The following is a 23,835-nucleotide window of genomic DNA, read 5'->3' as shown; positions in this document are numbered from 1 at the left end:
AAAACAGATTTGAAACACTCAAAACTGCCTAAAACAATCAAATTGACTCAAAAAGAAACTAGAACTTGATCTGGACGAATTTGAAAGTGTTTATGACTCCAAATGCTTAAAAACACAAAATAAAACAGATTTGAATGACTAAGACTCAACAAAATATGAGGGGATTGTGTTTGGACGAAATTAAATTAAATGGGCAGATTATAAAGAAAACAAATTGTAGACAAAATTGTGATGAATCAATGGATGATGGAATAGCTAAGGGGTTCTTCTCCGCACATGAAATATATGCAACGTAAATCAATTTCCAGTTATCAATTCAATAAGTTATGAACCTCAACACTCCAAGTTAATTAGTTCCGCTTAAATTAACCTTCAGATTTCCCTAGAATCATTGAATTGGATGAATATGCATCGCAAACAAATTATTCCTAACAAGTTCTCTATATGAACAGCATGATAAAGACACAAGTTAGAATCATTACGTTCGTTGGAAATCATAAGCATTGACAAGGCATTCGTAACTATGAAAAGCATGATACTCTTGCCAGGAATCTACTTAACACGATCGTGACTAGCGACCTTCACTACTTGCGAATATAAATTCATAACGATTAGGTGAAACAAACTTATATCCTAGCACCAAATTCAAGCATGCAAATTAAGCGTGCACTCTCAATCAACATACAAGAATAAGTTCTAAATCAAACGGGTAAGCAAATTGTATTCACGACTTATGCAACGATAACTGGAAGTAATCAACTTATTTCACATATATAATCATGGTTTTGAATTCCCCCCTAGCCAAGGGGGGTTTAGTTCCTCATACTCGCAAAGCAAAGATACATAAATTTAGAAATTAAAATCCAAAGAAAGAAAACACCTAGAACGCTCCAACTTGGCAGCAAGCTCATCAACGATTTCTCCTTCCTCCTTGCTGCGGCAGAGAAGTTTAGAACAGGTTTTGGGTGGTATTTATGGTGTATAATGGATGGGGAATGGTATGGAAAGGTTTAGGGTTGATGGGTGGTGCGGCAAGGGTTGATTTTTGGCAGAAATTTGGAAGAATGGTGGTGGAAGGGTGCGGCAGAGAGCAAGGATCAATTTCTGGCGTGAATTGTGAATTATGAGAGGTGGTATCAGCGGCATTGCACCACAAACCCTAGAGAAATTAGGTTAGGCAATGGGCTAGGGTTTAGGTGCGGCAAAGGGTTAAAATCCACAAGGAATTAGTTTTAAAAAGGGATTTGTATAACCCAAATCCACAAGGAAAAGGCCTAACAAGTCAGAATCCAAGAGGGATTGGGCTAGGAAGGTGCGGCCTAAGTCTAAGAGGGTAAGGATAGGTCATCTAAAAGCCCAAAGCCAAGAATAGAAACTCTTAAAAATGGAAACCTCCAAGCATAGAAACTTCCAACTTTAGAAACTTTGGTTTCCAATTCTGAATTCTTTGTTCTTCACTTTCATTTCTTCATTTCTTAAGCTTATTTGACCTTCAAACTCGTCCATTCCTTGTGCTCCATAAGCATACACTCCATTCCAGCTCAATTTTGCTCTAAAATGCTCCATTTTGCACTTCTTTGCATACTTTGTCTCTAAAACCTGAAATTGCACGAAAATGACTTTAAACACTAAAATAACTAAAGAAAAACAACATAAATGCACAAGAACAAGCCCACTAAGTCGCATAAATATGCTCCTATCAAATTCCCCCACACTTAGCTTTTGCTAGTCCTCGAGCAAAACAAAGAAACAAAACAAAACAAAAACACAATCTAAACCTTCCAACATTTGCCTCAGGGATTTCCAATGCACATGACATGTTAAAAATCATCACTCCCATATATTTTAATCATCTTCACACTTAAGCACATACTTAATCATAGTCACCACTTACTAGTTCACATTTAACCATTTAAAACGATGTTTTGAATGTAGTAACATGCCTAAGAGAATTTGCTCAATTCCTTACTAGATATGCACTCAATTTTCACACAAATTTTCTAACTACACACCCTATACTAGTTATACGTGAGAGGATTGATGTAAATATGAATACGAATGCTCACATATATGTATAACAAAGAACGCACTTTCTGGAGTTAATAAGCATGTTTATCAATATGATCTCATGAATGGAATGCTACTACTTAGATGCGAGAACCAGTGACACCATATGCTCATACCAATTTTAAACTCCACAAATTGAAACACATAACACTCAAGATTAAAGTCAAGGGTTGTAACGGGGCTTAGGGTATTGGCTAACAAAGAAGGGTAAAGGATGAACAAACGTTCTTAAAACAATAGTAAGCAAAGCAATGAAATTGACACTTAGAATTCACTTTAAAGTGCAGAAATCAACTTTAAACACAATGGGGAAAGTTCATGCAACATTTAGGATCAAATTCAATGTTTTGGACCATTTCTTCAACAACCAACAACTTAGAGCTCATTTTTATGCTCTTCCAACTCCTTTTCATACTTTTCACAACTTTTTCTTTTTTTTTCTTTCTATTTTGCACGATTTTTTTTTTCTTTGCCGTGCCCCAATATGAACTTTGGCACACACCCATATCAAGAATCCTTCCCCCACACTTGTTTTCTACAATACCATGATCAAAATGAATTCATCTTGAGTCATGCTTAACTACGCTTTAAGAACAAGGGTATGGATAATCCTAATCTAGGCTAGGTAAGGATAATGTGGGTTAATAAACAACATAGGCTAACACAAGGCTCAACGAGGTTAAACCTACAAAAACAAATGCATGGAATGAAGGCTTTTTGGCTATGGTGGTAACTACTAACTTTATCTTGAATATGTGTTATGCAATTCAATAACATGTTTTGAATGAAATTGGCATGAGTTCTAGCATTTGGAACTAAATGATGAAACGCCTTCTAAGTAGTAACCAAGCAAGGAATAATGAGATCATGCAACGACTTTAGAAAACAATAATGCACAGATTTTAACTCTCCAAATAAACGTTTAAGCTCAAGTCTCACAAGGTTGTAGCGTTTGTTTGAGTTCCTTCCTTCAAGCATGTTACAAAAATTGATTTTTCCTTTATGATTACATGTGAATTCATAAGTTATAACCACAACCAAGCATAAACCAAAGAGTAAATCAAACTTTCATCCATGTTAATCACTCTTTTTAACAGCCATGCAATTACAAACCGAATCCTCATCATTGTGTTGGAAGGTACCCTAGACACAAACACACAAAAACGACTCAAAACACTCTTTTTAGGCTCTTCAAAACACTTTTTTTTTCAAATTTTTATGTGATTTTCGGAGTTTTATGTCAACACACACTAAAACACACCAAAATTGCTTAAAAACACTTAAAAACAGCAAGGAACAACATTTGAAATTATGGGTGATAAAACCCTACGAATTTGTATCAAAACACTTTGGTTACCCCCCCACACTTAAATCAAACATTGTCCTCAATGTTTCAAGCATAAACTAACACAAATAACCAACAAACAAAGAAAACAGCAACTAAACAATCTAACATGGCAGAAATGAAATAACAACAAAGAGAAGGGTTTAGGAACGCAAATCTGGAATTGGAGTGCTCTCTAGGTCTTCCTTTGTCGAATGCATGGGTTGCCTCCCTTTAACGTCTTGTAGCCGGACGATGCCACATTGATCAACCTTTATGGGAACCCACGGCATAGTGGGTTGTCTTCTCCACATCATGTTCTACAAAGCTCTCGTAGTAAGGCTTCAAGCGATGCCCATTCACCTTGAACTCTTGACCTGTTTTGAAGCTACGAACTTGGACTGCACCATGAGGAAAAACATTAGTAATAACAAAGGGTCCCATCTAACGTGAACGTAACTTACCTGGAAATAGACGAAGACGAGAATTAAACAACAACACTTTTTGTCCAGCAGAGAATGACTTGGTGCGAATCATCTTGTCATGAAAGGCCTTCGTCTTTTCCTTGTAAAGTCGAGCATTCTCGTAAGCTTCATTCCGTATTTCCTCAAGTTCATTCAATTGAAGCTTACGATGAATTCCCGCCTCATCTACATCCATGTTGAACTTCCTCACAGCCCAATGAGCCTTGTGCTCCAACTCCACCGGTAAGTGACATGGTTTTCCATACACAAGCCGAAACGGGGACATTCTTATGGGTGTTTTGTAGGCGGTCCTATAAGCCCACAACGCATCTTCTCACATGGTTTTCCATACACAAGCCGAAACGGGGACATTCTTATGGGTGTTTTGTAGGCGGTCCTATAAGCCCACAACGCATCTTCTAACCTCAAGCTCCAATCTTTTCTTGTTGGTCCAACTGTCTTCTCAAGAATCTGTTTTATCTCCTGATTCGACACCTCGGCTTGCCCGCTTGTTTGAGGATGATAGGGTGTCGAAACCCTATGTGTAACGTTGTACTTCTTGAGCAGTGCCTCGATTGTGCGATTACAAAAATGTGAACCTCCATCACTTATAAGGACTCGAGGCATTCCAAACCTAGCAAAAATGTTAGACTTCACAAAATCTGCAACCACTTTGGAATCGTTAGTTCGGGTGGCTTTTGCTTCCACCCATTTGGAAACATAATCCACCGCCAACAAGATATAGAGAAAACCATGTGATGAAGGAAAATGACCCATAAAATCAATTCCCCACACATCAAATATTTCAACAGAAAGTATAGGGTTTTGTGGCATTTGATCCTTAACACTTATATTACCCATTCGTTGACAACGATCACATGTAAGGCAAAATGTCCTAGCATCCCTAAAAATGGTTGGCCAATAAAACCCACATTCTAAGACTTTAAGGGCAGTGCGTTGGGTGCCAAAATGTCCCCCACATGCATAAGAATGACAAAATGCTAGAATTGAATGAAAATCAGAATTTGGCACACATCTTCTAACAATCTGATCTGGGCAATATTTCCATAGATATGGATCATCCCACACATAAAATCTTGCATCATGTTTCAATTTATCACGTTGAACCTTGCTTAGAGTGTTAGGAACTTGCTTAGATACCAAGAAATTGACCAAATCGGCATACCAAGGGGTACTTACCTCAATGGACAGAAGTTGTTCATCCGGAAACATCTCGGAAATGGGGAGGGACTCTTCTTCACGCACCAATCTGCTTAGGTGGTCAGCCACCACGTTTTCACATCCTTTCTTGTCCCTAATTTCAATATCAAACTCTTGAAGTAAGAGCATCCAACGAATGAGCCTCGGTTTGGCCTCCTTTTTGGTGAAAAGATATTTCAAGGTTACATGGTCAGTGAAAACAATTACTTTAGTACCAATTAGATATGATCTAAATTTATCTAAAGCAAATACAACCGCCAAAAGTTCTTTTTTGGTTGTGGAATAATTCAATTGAGCATCATTCAAAGTGCGTGAAGCATAATAAATAACATGTGGCTGTTTATTTTTTCTTTGACCCAAAATAGCTCCAAGTGCATAATCCGATGCATCACACATCAATTCAAAGGGAATGGACCAATCCGGGGGAGTTATGATGGGTGCCGTGGTGAGGAGGTCCTTGAGATGCTTGAATGCCTTCTCACATGCCTCATTGAACTCAAATGACACATCCTTTTGTAGGAGACGGCATAGGGGTTATGCAATCTTGGAAAAATCCTTGATAAATCGTCTATAGAATCCTGCATGACCAAGAAAAGAACGAACCTCTCTCACCGAAGTAGGAGAGGGTAAGTAGCGTACAAGATCTATTTTAGACTTATCAACCTCAATTCCTCGTTCAGAAATTATATGACCCAAAACAATACCTTGTTTAACCATAAAGTGGCATTTCTCCCAATTTAACAGAAGGTTTGTTTCAACACAACGTTTCAAGATTAAAGTGAGATTATCCAAGCAATTATCAAATGAATTACCAAACACACTAAAATCATCCATGAATATCTCAATAATCTTCTCAACATAATCAGAAAAGATGCTAACCATACACCTTTGAAACGTGGCAGGGGCATTGCACAAACCGAATGGCATGCGTCGATATGCAAACGTTCCAAAGGGACAAGTAAAAGTGGTCTTTTCTTGATCATCCGGGGCAATAACAATGTGATTATAACCGGAGTATCCATCAAGAAAGCAATAAAAGGAATGACCTGCTAACCTTTCGAGATCCAATATTCAAACTCAGTTAGCTAATCTTACTTCTATTGTTTCACAGATGGCCGAGGGAATGAAGATGCAAGGACCCATGATGTGTGGCGTATGTTCTATCCAAGGACATGCCTCCGAAAAGTGTCCTTAACTCATCGAGAATGGTGGATGGGAGAGCGCTAATGCCATTGGGTTTCAGAGCCAAAATCAGCCAAGACATGATCCATACTCCAACACGTATAATCCGGGGTGGAGAGACCATCCAAACTTCAAATGGAGAGAGCCACAACAATCCCAACCACAAGGAGGCTTTAGGCAACAACCCCCGGGCTTCTACACCAAACCATACACACCCCGTCAAATCCAACCACAATCTGCCCCAAATACTTCAGGTAATGCTTTGGATAATGATACACTTGTTAAGTTACTAACCACTTTGACTCAGGGGCAAGAAAATCAAAACAAAAGGGTGGACCAACTAGAGAAACAAATGGGGCAGATTGCCGAAGTTGTTGGGCAGATTAGAAACCAAGGAAGACTTCCTAGTTCTACCATTCCAAATCCAAATGGAGGGTTTGAATCAGCCAAAGCAATCACCCTAAGAAGTGGTAAGGAGGTTGGAGCAGGTTCTTCATAAAAAACAGGTCACAAAGAGGATGAAATGTTGCAAATGGAAGAGGAGGAATCAAATCAACCCACGGCAAAGGTGGAAGTACCTTTTCCGCAAGTCTCCAATGCCCTTAAACTGTCCAATTTGTCCAATAAAGGTAAGAATATGTCAAATTTGGTTCCTACTAATGTTTTTCCTTCGAATGTTCCTTTTCCTAGTAGGTTTATGCAAACAAAGAAGGAGGAAGCTGAAAAGGACATCCTTGAGACATTTAGGAAAGTTCAAGTAAACATACCTTTGTTGGATGCAATCAAGCAAGTCCCGAGGTACGCCAAGTTTTTGAAGGAGTTGTGCACCACTAGGAAAAGGATGTCGACTAAGGAAGTGGTAAAGGTAGGTGAGAATGTGTCCGCCATCTTGCAACGCAAACTACCTCCCAAATGCAAAGATCCGGGTAGTTATACCATTCCTTGCATCATTGGTAACACTAAATTTGAATCTGCCATGCTTGATTTAGGTGCTTCTATAAATGTTATGCTATATTCCATTTATGCATCTATGAATTTAGGAGTATTGAAAAATGATGGTATTATCATACAATTGGCCGATAGATTTAATGCCTATCCAAAGGGAGTTTTGGAAGATGTTTTGGTACAAGTTAATCATTTGATATTTCCAGCGGATTTCTATGTTCTTGAGATGGATGAATCGGATCATGCACCCTCGCTGCCCATTCTCCTTGGTAGACCTTTCATGAAAACGGCTCGGACAAAGATAGATATGATCTAAATTTATCTAAAACAAATACAACCGCCAAAAGTTCTTTTTCGGTTGTGGAATAATTCAATTGAGCATCATTCAAAGTGCGTGAAGGGTCTACCAAGTTCCCCATCAAATTTGGCGGTTGTATTTGCTTTAAAATTAACAACTTCCCCATCAAATTCCATGGACAAAGTTCCATTATACACATCAATCTTTGTCCGAGCCGTTTTCATGAAAGGTCTACCAAGGAGAATGGGCAGCGAGGGTGCATGATCCGATTCATCCATCTTAAGAACATAGAAATCCGCTGGAAATATCAAATGATTAACTTGTACCAAAACATCTTCCAAAACTCCCTTTGGATAGGCATTAGATCTATCGGCCAATTGTATGATAACACCATCATTTTTCAATACTCCTAAGTTCATAGATGCATAAATGGAATATAGCATAACATTTATAGAAGCACCTAAATCAAGCATGGCAGATTCAAATTTAGTGTTACCAATGACGCAAGGAATGGTAAAACTACCCGGATCTTTGCATTTGGGAGGTAGTTTGTGTTGCAAGATGGCGGACACATTCTCACCTACCTTTACCACTTCCTTAGTCGACATCCTTTTCCTAGTGGTGCACAACTCCTTCAAAAACTTGGCGTACCTCGGGACTTGCTTGATTGCATCCAACAAAGGTATGTTTACTTGAACTTTCCTAAATGTCTCAAGGATGTCCTTTTCAGCTTTCTCCTTCTTTGTTTGCATAAACCTACTAGGAAAAGGAACATTCGAAGGAAAAACATTAGTAGGAACCGAATTTGACACATCTTACCTTTATTGGACAAATTGGACAGTTTAAGGGCATAGACTTGCGGCAAAGGTACTTCCACCTTTGCCGTGGGTTGATTTGATCCCTCCTCTTCCATTTGCAACATTTCATCCTCTTTGTGACCTGTTTTTGATGAAGAACCTGCTCCAACCTCCTTACCACTTCTTAGGGTGATTGCTTTGGCTGATTCAAACCCTCTATTTGGATTTGGAATGGTAGAACTAGGAAGCCTTCCTTGGTCTCTAATCTGCCCAACAACTTCGGCAATCTGCCCCATTTGTTTCTCTAGTTGGTCCACCCTTTTGTTTTGATTTTCTTGCCCCTGAGTCAAAGTGGTTAGTAACTTAACAAGTGTTTCATTATCCAAAGCATTACCTGAAGTATTTGGGGCAGATTGTGGTTGGATTTGAGGGGGTGCGTATGGTTTGGTGTAGAAGCCCGGGGGTTGTTGCCTAAAGCCTCCTTGTGGTTGGGATTGTTGTGGCTCTCTCCATTTGAAGTTTGGATGGTCTCTCCACCCCGGATTATACGTGTTGGAGTATGGATCATGTCTTGCCTGATTTTGGCTCTGAAACCCAATGGCATTAGCGCTCTCCCATCCACCATTCTCGATGAGTTGAGGACACTTTTCGGAGGCATGTCCTTGGATAGAACATACGCCACACACCATGGGTCCTTGCATCTTCATGCCCTCGGCCATCTGTGAAACAATAGAAGTAAGATTAGCTAACTGAGTTTGAATATTGGATCTCGAAAGGTTAGCAGGTCATTCCTTTTATTGCTTTCTTGATGGATACTCCGGTTATAATCACATTGTTATTGCCCCGGATGATCAAGAAAAGACCACTTTTACTTGTCCCTTTGGAACGTTTGCATATCGACGCATGCCATTCGGTTTGTGCAATGCCCCTGCCACGTTTCAAAGGTGTATGGTTAGCATCTTTTCTGATTATGTTGAGAAGATTATTGAGATATTCATGGATGATTTTAGTGTGTTTGGTAATTCATTTGATAATTGCTTGGATAATCTCACTTTAATCTTGAAACGTTGTGTTGAAACAAACCTTGTGTTAAATTGGGAGAAATGTCATTTTATGGTTAAACAAGGTATTGTTTTGGGTCATATAATTTCTGAACGAGGAATTGAGGTTGATAAGTCTAAAATAGATCTTGTACGCTACTTACCCTCTCCTACTTCGGTGAGAGAGGTTCGTTCTTTTCTTGGTCATGCAGGATTCTATAGACGATTTATCAAGGATTTTTCCAAGATTGCACAACCCCTATGCCATCTCCTACAAAAGGATGTGTCATTTGAGTTCAACGAGGCATGTGAGAAGGCATTCAAGCATCTCAAGGACCTCCTCACCACGGCACCCATCATAACTCCCCCGGATTGGTCCATTCCCTTTGAATTGATGTGTGATGCATCGGATTATGCACTTGGAGCTGTTTTGGGTCAAAGAAAAAATAAACAGCCACATGTTATTTATTATGCTTCACGCACTTTGAATGATGCTCAATTGAATTATTCCACAACCGAAAAAGAACTTTTGGCGGTTGTATTTGCTTTAGATAAATTTAGATCATATCTAATTGGTACTAAAGTAATTGTTTTCACTGACCATGCAACCTTGAAATATCTTTTCACCAAAAAGGAGGCCAAACCGAGGCTCATTCGTTGGATGCTCTTACTTCAAGAGTTTGATATTGAAATTAGGGACAAGAAAGGATGTGAAAACGTGGTGGCTGACCACCTAAGCAGATTGGTGCGTGAAGAAGAGTCTCTCCCCATTTCTGAGACGTTTCCGGATAAACAACTTCTGTCCATTGAGGTAAGTACCCCTTGGTATGCCGATTTGGTCAATTTCTTGGTATTTAAGCAAGGTTCAACGTGATAAATTGAAACATGATGCAAGATTTTATGTGTGGGATGATCCATATCTATGGAAATATTGCCCATATCAGATTGTTAGAAGATGTGTGCCAAATTCTGATTTTAATTCAATTCTAGCATTTTGTCATTCTTATGCATGTGGGGGACATTTTGGCACCCAACGCACTGCCCTTAAAGTCTTAGAATGTGGGTTTTATTGGCCAACCATTTTTAGGGATGCTAGGACATTTTGCCTTACATGTGATCGTTGTCAACGAATGGGTAATATAAGTGTTAAGGATCAAATGCCACAAAACCCTATACTTTCTGTTGAAATATTTGATGTGTGGGGAATTGATTTTATGGGTCAGTTTCCTTCATCACATGGTTTTCTCTATATCTTGTTGGCGGTGGATTATGTTTCCAAATGGGTGGAAGCAAAAGCCACCCGGACTAACGATTCCAAAGTGGTTGCAGATTTTGTGAAGTCTAACATTTTTGCTAGGTTTGGAATGCCTCGAGTCCTTATAAGTGATGGAGGTTAACATTTTTGTAATCGCACAATCGAGGCACTGCTCAAGAAGTACAACGTTACACATAGGGTTTCGACACCCTATCATCCTCAAACAAGCGGGCAAGTCGAGGTGTCGAATCAGGAGATAAAACAGATTCTTGAGAAGACAGTTAGACCAACAAGAAAAGATTGGAGCTTGAGGTTAGAAAATGCGTTGTGGGCTTATAGGACCGCCTACAAAACACCCATAAGAATGTCCCCGTTTTGGCTTGTGTATGGAAAACCATGTCACTTACCGCTGGAGTTGGAGCACAAGGCTCATTGGGCTGTGAGGAAGTTCAACATGGATGTAGATGAGGCGGGAATTCATCGTAAGCTTCAATTGAATTAACTTGAGGAAATACGGAATGAAGCTTACGAGAATGCTCGACTTTACAAGGAAAAGACGAAGGCCTTTCATGACAAGATGATTCGCACCAAGTCCTTCTCTGCTGGACAAAAAGTGTTGTTGTTTAATTCTCGTCTTCGTCTATTTCCAGGTAAGTTACGTTCACGTTGGATGGGACCCTTTGTTATTACTAATGTTTTTCCTCATGGTGCAGTCCAAGTTCGTAGCTTCAAAACAGGTCAAGAGTTCAAGGTGAATGGGCATCGCTTGAAGCCTTACTACGAGAGCTTTGTAGAACATGATATGGAGAAGACAACCCACTATGCCGTGGGTTCCCATGAAGGTTGATCAATGTGGCATCGTCCGGCTGCAAGACGTTAAAGAAAGCGCTACTTGGGAGGCAACCCATGCATTCGACAAAGGAAGACCTAGAGAGCACTCCAATTCCAGATTTGCGTTCCTAAACCCTTCTTTTTGTTGTTATTTCATTTCTGCCATGTTAGATTGTTTAGTTGCTGTTTTCTTTGTTTGTTGGTTATTTGTGTTAGTTTATGCTTGAAACATTGAGGACAATGTTTGATTTAAGTGTGGGGGGGGGTAACCAAAGTGTTTTGATACAAATTCGTAGGGTTTTATCAACCATAATTTCAAATGTTGTTCCTTGCTGTTTTTAAGTGTTTTTAAGCAGTTTTGGTGTGTTTTAGTGTGTGTTGACATAAAACTCCGAAAATCACATAAAAATTTGAAAAAAAAAGTGTTTTGAAAAGCCTAAAAAGTGTGTTTTGAGTCGTTTTTGTGTGTTTGTGTCTAGGGTACCTTCCAACACAATGATGAGGATTCGGTTTGTAATTGCATGGCTGTTAAAAAGAGTGATTAACATGGATGAAAGTTTGATTTACTCTTTGGTTTATGCTTGGTTGTGGTTATAACTTATGAATTCACATGTAATCATAAAGGAAAAATCAGTTTTTGTAACATGCTTGAAGGAAGGAACTCAAACAAACGCTACAACCTTGTGAGACTTGAGCTTAAACGTTTATTTGGAGAGTTAAAATATGTGCATTATTGTTTTCTAAAGTCGTTGCATGATCTCATTATTCCTTGCTTGGTTACTACTTAGAAGGCGTTTCATCATTTAGTTCCAAATGTTAGAACTCATGCCAATTTCATTCAAAACATGTTATTGAATTGCATAACACATATTTAAGATAAAGTTAGTAGTTACCACAATAGCCAAAAAGCCTTCATTCCATGCATTTGTTTTTGTAGGTTTAACCCCGTTGAGCCTTGTGTTAGCCTATGTTGTTTGTTAACCCACATTATCCTTACCTAGCCTAGATTAGGATTATCCATACCCTTGTTCTTAAAGCGTAGTTAAGCATGACTCAAGATGAATTCCTTTTGATCATGGTATTGCAGAAAACAAGTGTGGGGGAAGGATTCTTGATATGGGTGTGTGCCAAAGTTCATATTAAGGCACGGCAAAGAAAGAAAAAAAATCGTGCAAAATAGAAAGAAAAAAAAGAAAAAGTTGTGAAAAGTATGAAAAGGAGTTGGAAGAGCATAAAAATGAGCTCTAAGTTGTTGGTTGTTGAAGAAAGGGTCCAAAACATTGAATTTGATCCTAAATGTTGCATGAACTTTCCCCATTGTGTTTAAAGTTGATTTCTGCACTTTAAAGTGAATTCTAAGTGTCAATTTCATTGCTTTGCTTACTATTGTTTTAAGAACGTTTGTTCATCCTTTACCCTTCTTTGTTAGCCAATACCCTAAGCCCCGTTACAACCCTTGACTTTAATCTTGAGTGTTATGTGTTTCAATTTGTGGAGTTTAAAATTGGTATGAGCATATGGTGTCACTGGTTCTCGCATCTAAGTAGTAGCATTCCATTCATGAGATCATATTGATAAACATGCTTATTAACTCCGGAAAGTGCTTTCTTTGTTATACATATATGTGAGCATTCGTATTCATATTTACATCAATCCTCTCACGTATAACTAGTATAGGGTGTGTAGTTAGAAAATCTGTGTGAAAATTGAGTGCATATCTAGTAAGGAATTGAGCAAATTCTCCAAGGCATGTTACTACATTCAAAACATCGTTTTAAATGGTTAAATGTGAACTAGTAAGTGGTGACTATGATTAAGTATGTGCTTAAGTGTGAAGATGACTAAAATATGTGGGAGTGATGATTTTTAACATGTCATGTGCATTGGAAATCCCTGAGGCAAATGTTGGAAGGTTTAGATTGTGTTTTTGTTTTGTTTTGTTTCTTTGTTTTGCTCGAGGACTAGCAAAAGCTAAGTGTGGGGGAATTTGATATGAGCATATTTATGCGACTTAGTGGGCTTGTTCTTGTGCATTTATGTTGTTTTTCTTTAGTTATTTTAGTGTTTAAAGTCATTTTCGTGCAATTTCAGGTTTTAGAGACAAAGTATGCAAAGAAGTGCAAAATGGAGCATTTTAGAGCAAAATTGAGCTGGAATGGAGTGTATGCTTTTGGAGCACAAGGAATGGACGAGTTTGAAGGTCAAATGAGCTTAAGAAATGAAGAAATGAAAGTGAAGAACAAAGAATTCAGAATTGGAAACCAAAGTTTCTAAAGTTGGAAGTTTCTATGCTTGGAGGTTTCCATTTTTAAGAGTTTCTATTCTTGGCTTTGGGCTTTTAGATGACCTATCCTTACCCTTTTAGACTTAGGCCGCACCTTCCTAGCCCAATCCCTCTTGGATTCTGACTTGTTAGGCCCTTTCCTTGTGGATTTGGGTTATACAAATCCCTTTCTAAAACTAAGTGGGCCAAAACCCTAATTCCTTGTGGATTTTCACCCTTTGCCGCACCTAAACCCTAGCCCATTGCCTAACCTGATTTCTCTAGGGTTTGTGGTGCCTATATATATGTGTTTTCATTCTATGCCACTGATACCACCTTTCACAATTCACGCCAGAAATTGATCCTTGCTCTCTGCCGCACCCTTCCACCACCATTCTTCCAAATTTCTGCCAAAAATCAACCCTTGCCGCACCACCCATCAACCCTAAACCTTTCCATACCATTCCCCATCCATTCTACACCATAAATACCACCCAAAACCTGTTCTAAACTTCTCTGCCGCAGCAAGGAGGAAGGAGAAATCGTTGATGAGCTTGCTGCCAAGTTGGAGCGTTCTAGGTGTTTTCTTTCTTTGGATTTTAATTTCTAAATTTATGTATCTTTGCTTTGCGAGTATGAGGAACTAAACCCCCCTTGGCTAGGGGGAATTCAAAACCATGATTATATATGTGAAATAAGTTGATTACTTCCAGTTATCGTTGCATAAGTCGTGAATACAATTTGCTTAACCGTTTGATTTATAACTTATTCTTGTATGTTGATTGAGAGTGCACGCTTAATTTGCATGCTTGAATTTGGTGCTAGGATATAAGTTTGTTTCACCTAGTCGCTAGTCACGATCGTGTTAAGTAGATTCCTGGCAAGAGTATCATGCTTTTCATAGTTACGAATGCCTTGTCAATGCTTATGATTTCCAACGAACGTAATGATTCTAACTTGTGTCTTTATCATGCTGTTCATATAGAGAACTTGTTAGGAATAATTTGTTTGCGATGCATATTCATCCAATTCAATGATTCTAGGGAAATCTGAAGGTTAATTTAAGCGGACCTAATTAACTTGGAGTGTTGAGGTTCATAACTTATTGAATTGATAACTGGAAATTGATTTACGTTGCATATATTTCATGTGTGGAGAAGAACCCCTTAGCTATTCCATCATCCATTGATTCATCACAATTTTGTCTACAATCTGTTTTCTTTATAATCTGCCCATTTAATTTAATTTCGTCCAAACACAATCCCCTCATATTTTGTTGAGTCTTAGTCATTCAAATCTGTTTTATTTTGTGTTTTTTAAGCATTTGGAGTCATAAACACTTTCAAATTCGTCCAAATCAAGTTCTAGTTTCTTTTTGAGTCAATTTGATTGTTTTAGGCAGTTTTGAGTGTTTCAAATCTGTTTTGAGTCATAGTAGTCTTGTTAGAGTCTTTAAGTTTAGTTTTTGTGTTTTTAAATCAATTTATATTAGATTAGCACCCCTAGTTAATCCCCGGTTAGAACGATCCCTACTTACATCATTACTACAATTGTCACAAATAGGGTTTAATTTGTGTGTCAACATAATTTTCACATCAGTCGAGAACATGCCAGTAGCGGAAGCCCTGGCTAGTGGCCATTCTTTAGCACTCAGCCTCGCCATCCTCGCCAACCTTCTTCGTTGCTTGGCTGAAACGACCCTCAATAAGATTGACCCGCACCAAAATGGACCCCTATGTGTGTTCCAACTCTGGTTGCAGGTTTATTTCTCCGCGCTTCGGCTAGAAGTCTCTAACCTCCAGTCTACTGTAGCGCTCAACCTTCAATTGGCCTCTCGACCAGTGCCCCCTCACCGAGCCAAAGAAGTCTTCAAACACCTATTCGGCCTGGATGTCATTTCTGATGATGAATTTTTGATATGTCGTCGTTAAGAATATCCTTGCTCTACCAGGCTTCCCACATCGACTTGGAGTGACAGTGAGGATGCCGTTTTTCGTCAAAACTGGGGGTCGTTCGTGTTAACTCGCGACCTTCCCTTTGGTTGTGATGCTCATCGGGGCGAGTTGGGAAGTCTATCACCCCCACTTTGTCGTCCTGCAGCTCGGTTACCTCCAAGGTTGCCCATTGCCTTTACTTTCTTCTCACTCCTTTCTGACCTTAGGGCGCGTCTTTGGTTTTTTAGAAAGGGAGTGTAGAGACGTCGAGAAAGAATTTCAGGAACGATGTAGGAAATTTCGTCTTCGACCAAATTCTCCTGAATCTCTTGGCACTGATATCTTCGACGACTGGTGGGAGGAATATACACACTACTTTTTTGGCACTTCGGTCGAGGAAGTAGTCAACAAAATTTTTGGTGACCGACCCAAGAAACTCTCCGCCTCTCAATCTAAAGAGGCACCCCAAGGTATACCCCTATTTCTACCTATATTTTTTCTTTTAGACATTTGGGTAATTTTACTAATGGGACTTTGATTTCTTAGGTGGTCGGGTACTAAAACAGACGGATGTGGTCGCCCCAATAATGGTCAAGAAAAAGTTGGCCTTTTCCTTCAAGATGACCACCGCAAAAATCTTACCGAGCAAACGACTTCACTCGATTACCAAGACGACAGGCGAAACTCCCCGTCCCCCAAAATGCGTCAAGAAATTGGCGAAGAAGGAGCTCGGGAGATTCATGTCATCTCCATCCATACCACTGGGACGACATCCCCAAGTGCCTCTCCTCCCGCTCTTGTTGCTCAGACTTCGACGGATAATCAGCCTTCTCCGGCCGGCCTGGCATCCCAAGCTCAACCAACACCTGAGGTCCTCGGGGTAGTGGTTGAGCTAGTTGCTGCACCCTCGGTTGACTTACATGCAGCTCTAGGGTCAATAGGAGTACCTGTTCTGGGGGAAACGACTCATTCCATTATAAATGATCTCTCCAGGAATCCGAAGCATTCGGTGGTCATCTTAGAAGAAGTATGATTACGCTGTTAACTCCCTTTGCTTATTAAGTATCAAACAATTATTAACACTTTTGTTTAAGGATGATGGGAGCGACGAGACTCCGTTGGTGAGTCACTCTTGACCAATCCTGGCTTCTTCCGTTGATCTTCCCCTAGTGGTTGAGGTGGCCGATCAGGTTGATCCTCCGACGGTCGATCGCGGAAAGAAACCTATGGTCAAGCCTGAAGTGACTTCAGAAACTCCACTTCACCCTCAGGATGAAGACCTCGGCATCCCTCCTCAAGAAGTGACCTCGACTTTTGTAAGGCTCGATTACTTTCTATTGTCAATTTGTTATAACATGTCTAAACCGAGAAAATATTAAATGTCAGGTGCCCACCCATTATTTTCATCGAAAATTCTACGCGCCGAAGGGTGTTATCTATATTTCTTGGCCGTCTTAGTGGCCGTCAAACGTAGATAACTTCCATTAGCCGCGTGAACTGAGAAGTAGTTTAAGACATTGGGCTTGGCCATTAAGTTCTTTAGGTTCGAGCAACGAACCCGAAGACATGGCCGAAGTCTCCTATCGGCAGGTTTAAAACAAAAACCTTCTTGCTATATGCTTTCGTGATTTCCTTGTGCTTAAAATGATTTTTATGTGCAGCCTTCATAGGAAGTCGAGTTTAATGCTCTCTTGTCAAGCATTTCTGGAGCGGCTGGTCCTTCGGCCACTACAATTGTTCCTGCCGATTCAGCTGCTCTGGTTTGGTTGCAAGAAGTTTTATCTCTCTCAGCGTCACAAGTCTTTGAGCACAAAGGTCTCGATTCGTTGGGTGCATGCCTAAACGACCTTTGAGCAGATGGTCAAATGAGCATCGAAGCTATCGTTCATTCATCGTCTGCCTTGGAGCGAGTTCGGGAATCCTTTAGTGTTTTCGAGAACGCTCTTCGGGCTGATAATGACTTGAAAGCTGCCATGGCTGTCCAAGACACTCTTTGTTCGAAGATCGATGCTTTGAAGGCGCAAGGGGAAGCCTTGGCCGACCTCGACCGTCAAATGGCCAAACTGGTAAAACGAAGGTCGGCCATTACTTCTGAGCTTGCGAGGGACTTTGAGTCGGGCGGTAAATCTTGTTTAACTGAATATACGGCAAATGCGAAGTGAGTCGAGCAGCTGAAGATGGACAAGAAGAACCGGCAGGCCGAGGTCATAATGGGCGAGGTGAGGTGGTTGGAGCTGAAGGCCCTTATTGGAACTCTTCTTCCTTCATTGCCCTAGAATGATTTGACTGTAAAACGATTTATCAATGAAATGAAATGCGCTTTTATTCTTGCATCTCCCATGTGACTGGGTAGTATTTTTTTAAGAACTCTCCATTAATTGGCAACATGTGAATAAACAGGTTCAATTTCTAAGATGGTATGCCCCATTGCCGATGACTTTATGGACGATGAACGGTCTTTCCCAATTCGACGACCATTTGCCAAACCTGAGGTCTTTAATTCCCACGGGTAGCACAGTTTGCCAAACTAACTCCCTTTCACCGAACGTTTTTTGTTTGACTCTTTGATTATACGCTCCCTCGGTAATTTTCTTTTGTGCCACTAGCAAGTTGTAAGCGTCAAGCCGATCTTCTTCCAAATCTTCTAACTCTTGTAACATGGCCTAGTTGTATTCGGCGTTGGACAAACTACTCTGCTCGATCACGCGTAAAGAATTTACACTTAGCTTGACCGATACCATCACGTCATGTCCATAGGTTAACGCAAATAAGGTGGTCCCCGTTGTCGACCAGGGTGAAGTCCAGTATGCCCACAAGGCTTCATTCAATTTTAAATGCCACATGCCAGGTCTTTCTTTTATCATTTTTTCGAGAATGCCGATCAAAACCTTATTACTCGCTTCGGCTTGTCCATTCGCTTGTGGATAGTATGGTGTGGACTGCTCAAGCTGAATTTTTAAGTTCGCCGTATACTCTTTGAACCTTTCGGCTGTGAAGATTGTGCCATTATCATTCATGATTGTTCTTGGTATGCCGAATCTGGTCACAATATGTTCCTCCACAAAATCGCAAACCTCTTTGGAGGTTAATTCGGCGTATAATTTTGCTTTGACCCATTTAGTGAAATAATCAGATGCCACGAGTATCCATGCATGCTGCTCCAGAAGATGGCGTAATTTTACCGATCACGTCCATTGCCCATCCTTTGAATGACCAAGGTTTGGTGACCGAATGAAGTAATTCGACCGGGGCTCTTTGGATGGGTCCATGAATTTGACACTGGATGCATCCTCGTGCATACTCAATACAATCTTTTAATATGATTGGCCAGAAGTAACCGTGCCGGCGAAGTAGCCAACGCATCCTGCGTCCTGATTGATGGGCTCCGTAAATTCTTTCGTGTACCTCTATGATTGCTTGGGCGGCTTCTTGCGGGCCGAGGCATAACAGTAATAAACCGCCCTCGCCTTTTCGATACTACTCATTCTGGTACGAGATAGTTTGTGGCATGGACCCTTGTCTTTCGATCGTGTTTGCCTCTAAGATCATCAAGGTATTGCATAATTGGCCTTCTCCAGTCGTTTGGTAGCGTCTCGACTGCGCAAACATATACAGGATCCTCCTATTCGACCAACGAAGGTAAGGACATTACTCGTGTACGAATGACTTGGTCGCGCTGAATGACTTGTTGATTAACCAAAGCCGGATACGATTGCCGTAAAACGGGTATCATTGGTCCATACTTGCCCCTCATGAGTTATTCCGGAGGCTATCTAAGCGAGTTCGTCTGCGACGGTGTTCCGACCACGGGAAATATGATTGAACGTGATACCGTCGAATGACTTAGCTAAGTAACTGGCAACCATGTGATAGGGCACCAGAGTGCAACTCATGCATTGAAAAGTGCCATTGAGTTGGTTAATCACAAGCTCTGAATCGTCGAAAACGAGGACACGAGTAGCGTGCAAATCATGAAGTACGCTAAGGCCGATCACAATAGCTTCATATGCAGCCTGATTGTTGGTACAATCGAAATCTAACTTGAGGGAAAAGAACCAGCAGTGTTGGTGTGGAGACTGGAGTACGATCCCCACGCCGACTGATGTCGACGTACTAGAACCATCGAAATACATTGTCCAATAATTGTCACGTGCTCCCACCATTCCGATTTCAACATCGTTGCCTCCGAACCCATATGGAGAAGGGTGATGGGCTAAGAAATCAACAAGCACTTGTCATTTGACGGCTTTTTCTGGGACGTACTGCAAACTAAACTCGGATAGTGCCAGTGTCCATTTCCCGATTCGGCCTTTGATTATTGGTCGAGTAAGCATATATCGAATGACATTTGTCTGGGTGATGACCACTATAACGGATAGGAACATATCGTGTGGAGTTTGGAGGCGACGACAAATAAAGCCAAGCAAAGCGTTCGACGATTTTTCGATTTGACCACGACGTCATCAATATACACTTCTATGGTAGTGCCGATCAGGTCATGAAAAATGGTATTCATCACGCGTTGATATGTGGCACCAGCGTTTTTGAGATCAAACGGCATGACTACCAACTCGTAGGTTCCAAGTACCCCCAGGCAGCGGAAAACAGTTTTATAAACATCAGCCTCGGTAATAAATATCTGGTTATAACCGGCATGTCCATCTATGAATGACAGCATGTCATGATTAACCATGGCGTCGATTAGCAAATCTGAAATTGGCATGGGATATGCATCCTTGGGTGTTGCCAGATTCAAATTTCGAAAATCAATGCAAATACGTAGGGCCCTATTTTTCTTGAGCACCGGTATGATATTTGCAAACCTCTCGACGTATCGAGCAGTTCGGATAAACCTAGCATTTAACAGTCAAACAATTTCATCTTTTATGTCGAACTGTACTTCGGTCGAAAATCATCGAGGAGGTTGTTGAAAAGGCTTACAACTAGGTTTGATACGTAATCTATGTTCGACAAGGGTCCGATCGAGACCCGGCATCTCATGATAACTCCAAGCAAAACAATCTTTAAACTCGTGAAGTAATTGATGGAGTTTAACTTTCATGGCATGGGGTAATAATGCACTAATAAATAATGGTCGAGGATCGTTGGTCGTTCCAACATTTATTTCCTCTAGAGGATTCGTAACTTGGGGTCGGCTATCGTCGAGCTTGGCTGGTACGGCCTGAACTTTATCCAACGATAGTACCGGGCCGTTATCCTCTTCGGCCAAAAATTCGATTAAGTGGATACCCGAATGTGGGTGCTTGGAAATAGCATACCAATGGGCCAACAGATGTTCCATCATGGATGAAACCACGGCTGGACGCTTCTCGCTTTTGATGACAATCATCAGTGGTGGGGAGTAAATTGGCCAAACCAAGTCTTGCCGAATCCTGGTGGACAATCTTGGTGCCTACCTCGATGGCCTTCTGGACTGAGATCCGAGTCGGTCGTCCATCTTCAATAAAACCCTGTAGGGTAATATAGCCGACGTGATCATTATAATAGCGGGTCTGAATCATGTTGGTTCCAAACGGTTGAGTATCGGCCGGGTGGACCACAACTGATTTACCATCCCAAAAAAATAAGAACTTGATCTAAAGAAGAAGGAATGCAATTCGTTTGATGAATTCAATCCCTACCAAGCAGAGCATTATATTCGATCTTGGAGTCAACGATAAAAAATGCGGTCATGTGATTGCGACCTGCAATGTGGACCTCTAGAGGGAGTACTTCTTTGGTCTGAGACTTGTCACCGACAAAGCTACTCATGTTTATTCTTGAAGGAATGAGTTCGTCGTTGGATTATCGTAATGCTTTCATGACAAATATAGGCATGATATTGATTGTTGTTCCGTAATCGACGAAAACCTTAAAGATTGGGTAGCCTTTAATATGGGCCGTGACGTACAACGATTTTAAATGCTGAAGATCAGTTGAGGAAGAATAGGGAAACAAGATGTCCAAGGCTGTTTTAAGTTTATTGTCGTCGTTTGGTGACTTGTCTTCAGTAGTAGTGACGAAATCAACTTGTGTTGCTTCCTCGGTGACCACGTCACCGTCCAAGGAACTTGGTTGGTGTGCAGTCAGCTGAAATTCGGCAGGTAGAACATGGACCATGTTGATTTCCATATTTTCAAGGACTGAAGGGCCTATTGGATCCTGGTCATCATCTTTCGGGGTGGTGAGGACTATAACATCATGTATTAGAGCATTCACGGTCGGATCACTGTGTGTCTCAACATATTCGTGCGCTTATGCCACACAATCCGACTCTGTGTCCTTTTGACTGTCATCTTCGGGCTTGTAAGCATTTGGTGTCGGACTCTGCTCCTACCGTATTTTTCGAGCTCGTTCCTCATAGGCGATCCGGGCATTCCTTGTGTCCAGGTAAGCGTCCAGACGTGCCACCCACTCTTTCTCATTGGCCGTTAAACCGAATAAGGATACGGTCAAAAAAACTTCGAAGTGATATCGAAGGTGTTGAAGGTCTTCAAGAGAAAAGGGGAGTTCGGCTATGTCAATGTCTGTATATGGTTCGACCTCGAAGTCGAGAACCCTAGCCTCTCGAATGTGCTGGAATCTGGCTTTCATTGCTGGATCAGTGGTTTTTTGGATGATTTGCTCAGCATTGGGGCAAGTTAATGCCAGGTCAAGAGTTTCTTGGTAAGCATTGGGCAACCCATACAAGTCGTTGGCGAAATATTTCTTGTGAAATTCTTTCATATATTCTAATGATTCACCAAGGAATGGGGGGTGCAGATTCCACCGAACTCTGATTAGTGGTTCTTTTAAAGGTAACGGGGGCAATTGGCTTTCGGCCTCTTTCTTAAATTGCTTGAAATGAGCTTTCATTCCCCCAGGCCGAAGAAGAAGTTTGATGCGTTTCTCATATGCTTCAATGGTAGTTTCAAAGTCACGATTGGTTTCCTTCTGCCATTGTAATTCAACCATGATTGTTGGGGTTGGCCAATCATCTTAGCTTCTTGTCGTCTCTTTCAGCTGCCATTTAGTGGCCGAAACAGGCTGGGCTGCTTGCCGTCGAGCCAAACAATCTATACGCTGACATCGACGTTTCTGAGATTTGGAAAGCGCGGTATACATGCCAGTGGGAGAATTGTAGCTATACCAACGTTGGTCACGTGGTTTAGGTAGCCCGAAGGTTTTTGGATTTGCTGATAAGCTTAAGCTACTGGAATTGCGTGAATAATCATCCTCATAAAATGGTGCGTCAAAATCAAAGCACGGTCTAACCAATGTAGGACCATCTGTTTGTTTCCTTGGGTCGAGCATGTCGAATACTTTCTGGCGCTGGCCTTTACTAGGTTCATTTGAAAGTTTCACCGTAATCGCCGATTGGTGTTGCGGTGTTGGCATCTGCATCGGAGGCAGTTGCCTCTTGGGCTCGGTTAATACGACGCATGCCTTACAATTTCTACACAGAACTATTGGTCCACCATTTTCATCGTCACTGGAGTCTGACATGAACACGACTATGGCCAGTCCTGAGAGTTTAGTGGGTGGTGCATTGGAAAACAGGTCGATCTTGAGTCGAGGTTGGGAACCTTTCTTTAGGATATGTGATACTATTGGCCCGCCATTTTCTTCGTCGTTGTAGTTTGACATGGGTTCAACTATGGCTGGTCCTGATAGCTCGGTGGGTGGCGCATTGGAAAATAGGTCGATCTTGAGTCGAGGCTGGGAGCTTTGCTTTAGGATGTGTTGTACTGGGGCAAATTCAACGTTTTCTTTTCCTTTGCAATTGGGCAAACGGGCGTCTACCAAGCCAACTGTCACCGAATGGAATGGATCTGTATCAATCGTCATGCGTTTTTCAGGAAATTTTAACTTGCCTTTGTCAATCTAGCTCTGGATATCATCACGAAATATGACACAATTGTTTGTTGCATGTTTTGTCGAGTTATGGTATTTGCAATATGTCTTCCCTTTAAGCTCTTCAGCCTTGGGAATATTATGCCCTGGCCGAAGTCTGATGATCTTTGCTGATAGCAATTGATCGAAAATTGCTTCGACCTTTGTAATATCAAAAGTGTAGACTTTCGATGTCTTCGCTGTTTCTTCCATGGCCAAGCGAGTTTAGCTTCCTTAGAATTAATCTGAGTCAATGCCTTGCAAATATATGGTTTATCTATTATTATCTCAGCTGCGTCCACGCTGACGTATTGAGACTCATCACATTCGATCGATGCATAA

The 23,835-nt window shown here is 41.0% G+C and overlaps 3 protein-coding genes across 3 annotated transcripts; 2 read left to right on the top strand and 1 right to left on the bottom strand.

The window, feature by feature from the left end:
- Positions 1–3,658: 3,658 nt before the first annotated feature.
- LOC126617127 (uncharacterized) lies at positions 3,659–5,205 on the bottom strand. Its single transcript, XM_050285180.1, has 4 exons — positions 5,042–5,205; positions 4,280–4,489; positions 3,856–4,166; positions 3,659–3,792 (listed from the first exon to the last, which is right to left on the bottom strand). Exons 1-4 carry the CDS (start codon positions 5,203–5,205, stop codon positions 3,659–3,661), a joined length of 819 nt encoding a protein of 272 aa, XP_050141137.1.
- A 5,752-nt stretch (positions 5,206–10,957) lies between these two features.
- LOC126617126 (uncharacterized) lies at positions 10,958–11,440 on the top strand. The gene is made up of 3 exons (XM_050285179.1): positions 10,958–11,075; positions 11,118–11,243; positions 11,307–11,440. The coding sequence occupies exons 1-3, from the start codon at positions 10,958–10,960 to the stop codon at positions 11,438–11,440; spliced, it is 378 nt and encodes a 125-aa protein (XP_050141136.1).
- Positions 11,441–15,027: 3,587 nt separating this feature from the next.
- Positions 15,028–17,951, top strand: LOC126616536 (uncharacterized). Its single transcript, XM_050284603.1, has 2 exons — positions 15,028–16,091; positions 16,168–17,951. Exons 1-2 carry the CDS (start codon positions 15,734–15,736, stop codon positions 16,503–16,505), a joined length of 696 nt encoding a protein of 231 aa, XP_050140560.1. The 5' UTR covers positions 15,028–15,733; the 3' UTR covers positions 16,506–17,951.
- The last annotated feature ends 5,884 nt before the right edge of the window (positions 17,952–23,835 follow it).

This window comes from Malus sylvestris, chromosome 3 (genome assembly GCF_916048215.2).
Source record: "Malus sylvestris chromosome 3, drMalSylv7.2, whole genome shotgun sequence".
NCBI lineage: Eukaryota > Viridiplantae > Streptophyta > Magnoliopsida > Rosales > Rosaceae > Malus > Malus sylvestris.
Note: the sequence above shows the minus strand (reverse complement) of the source record. Positions and strands in the feature narration are given on the sequence as shown.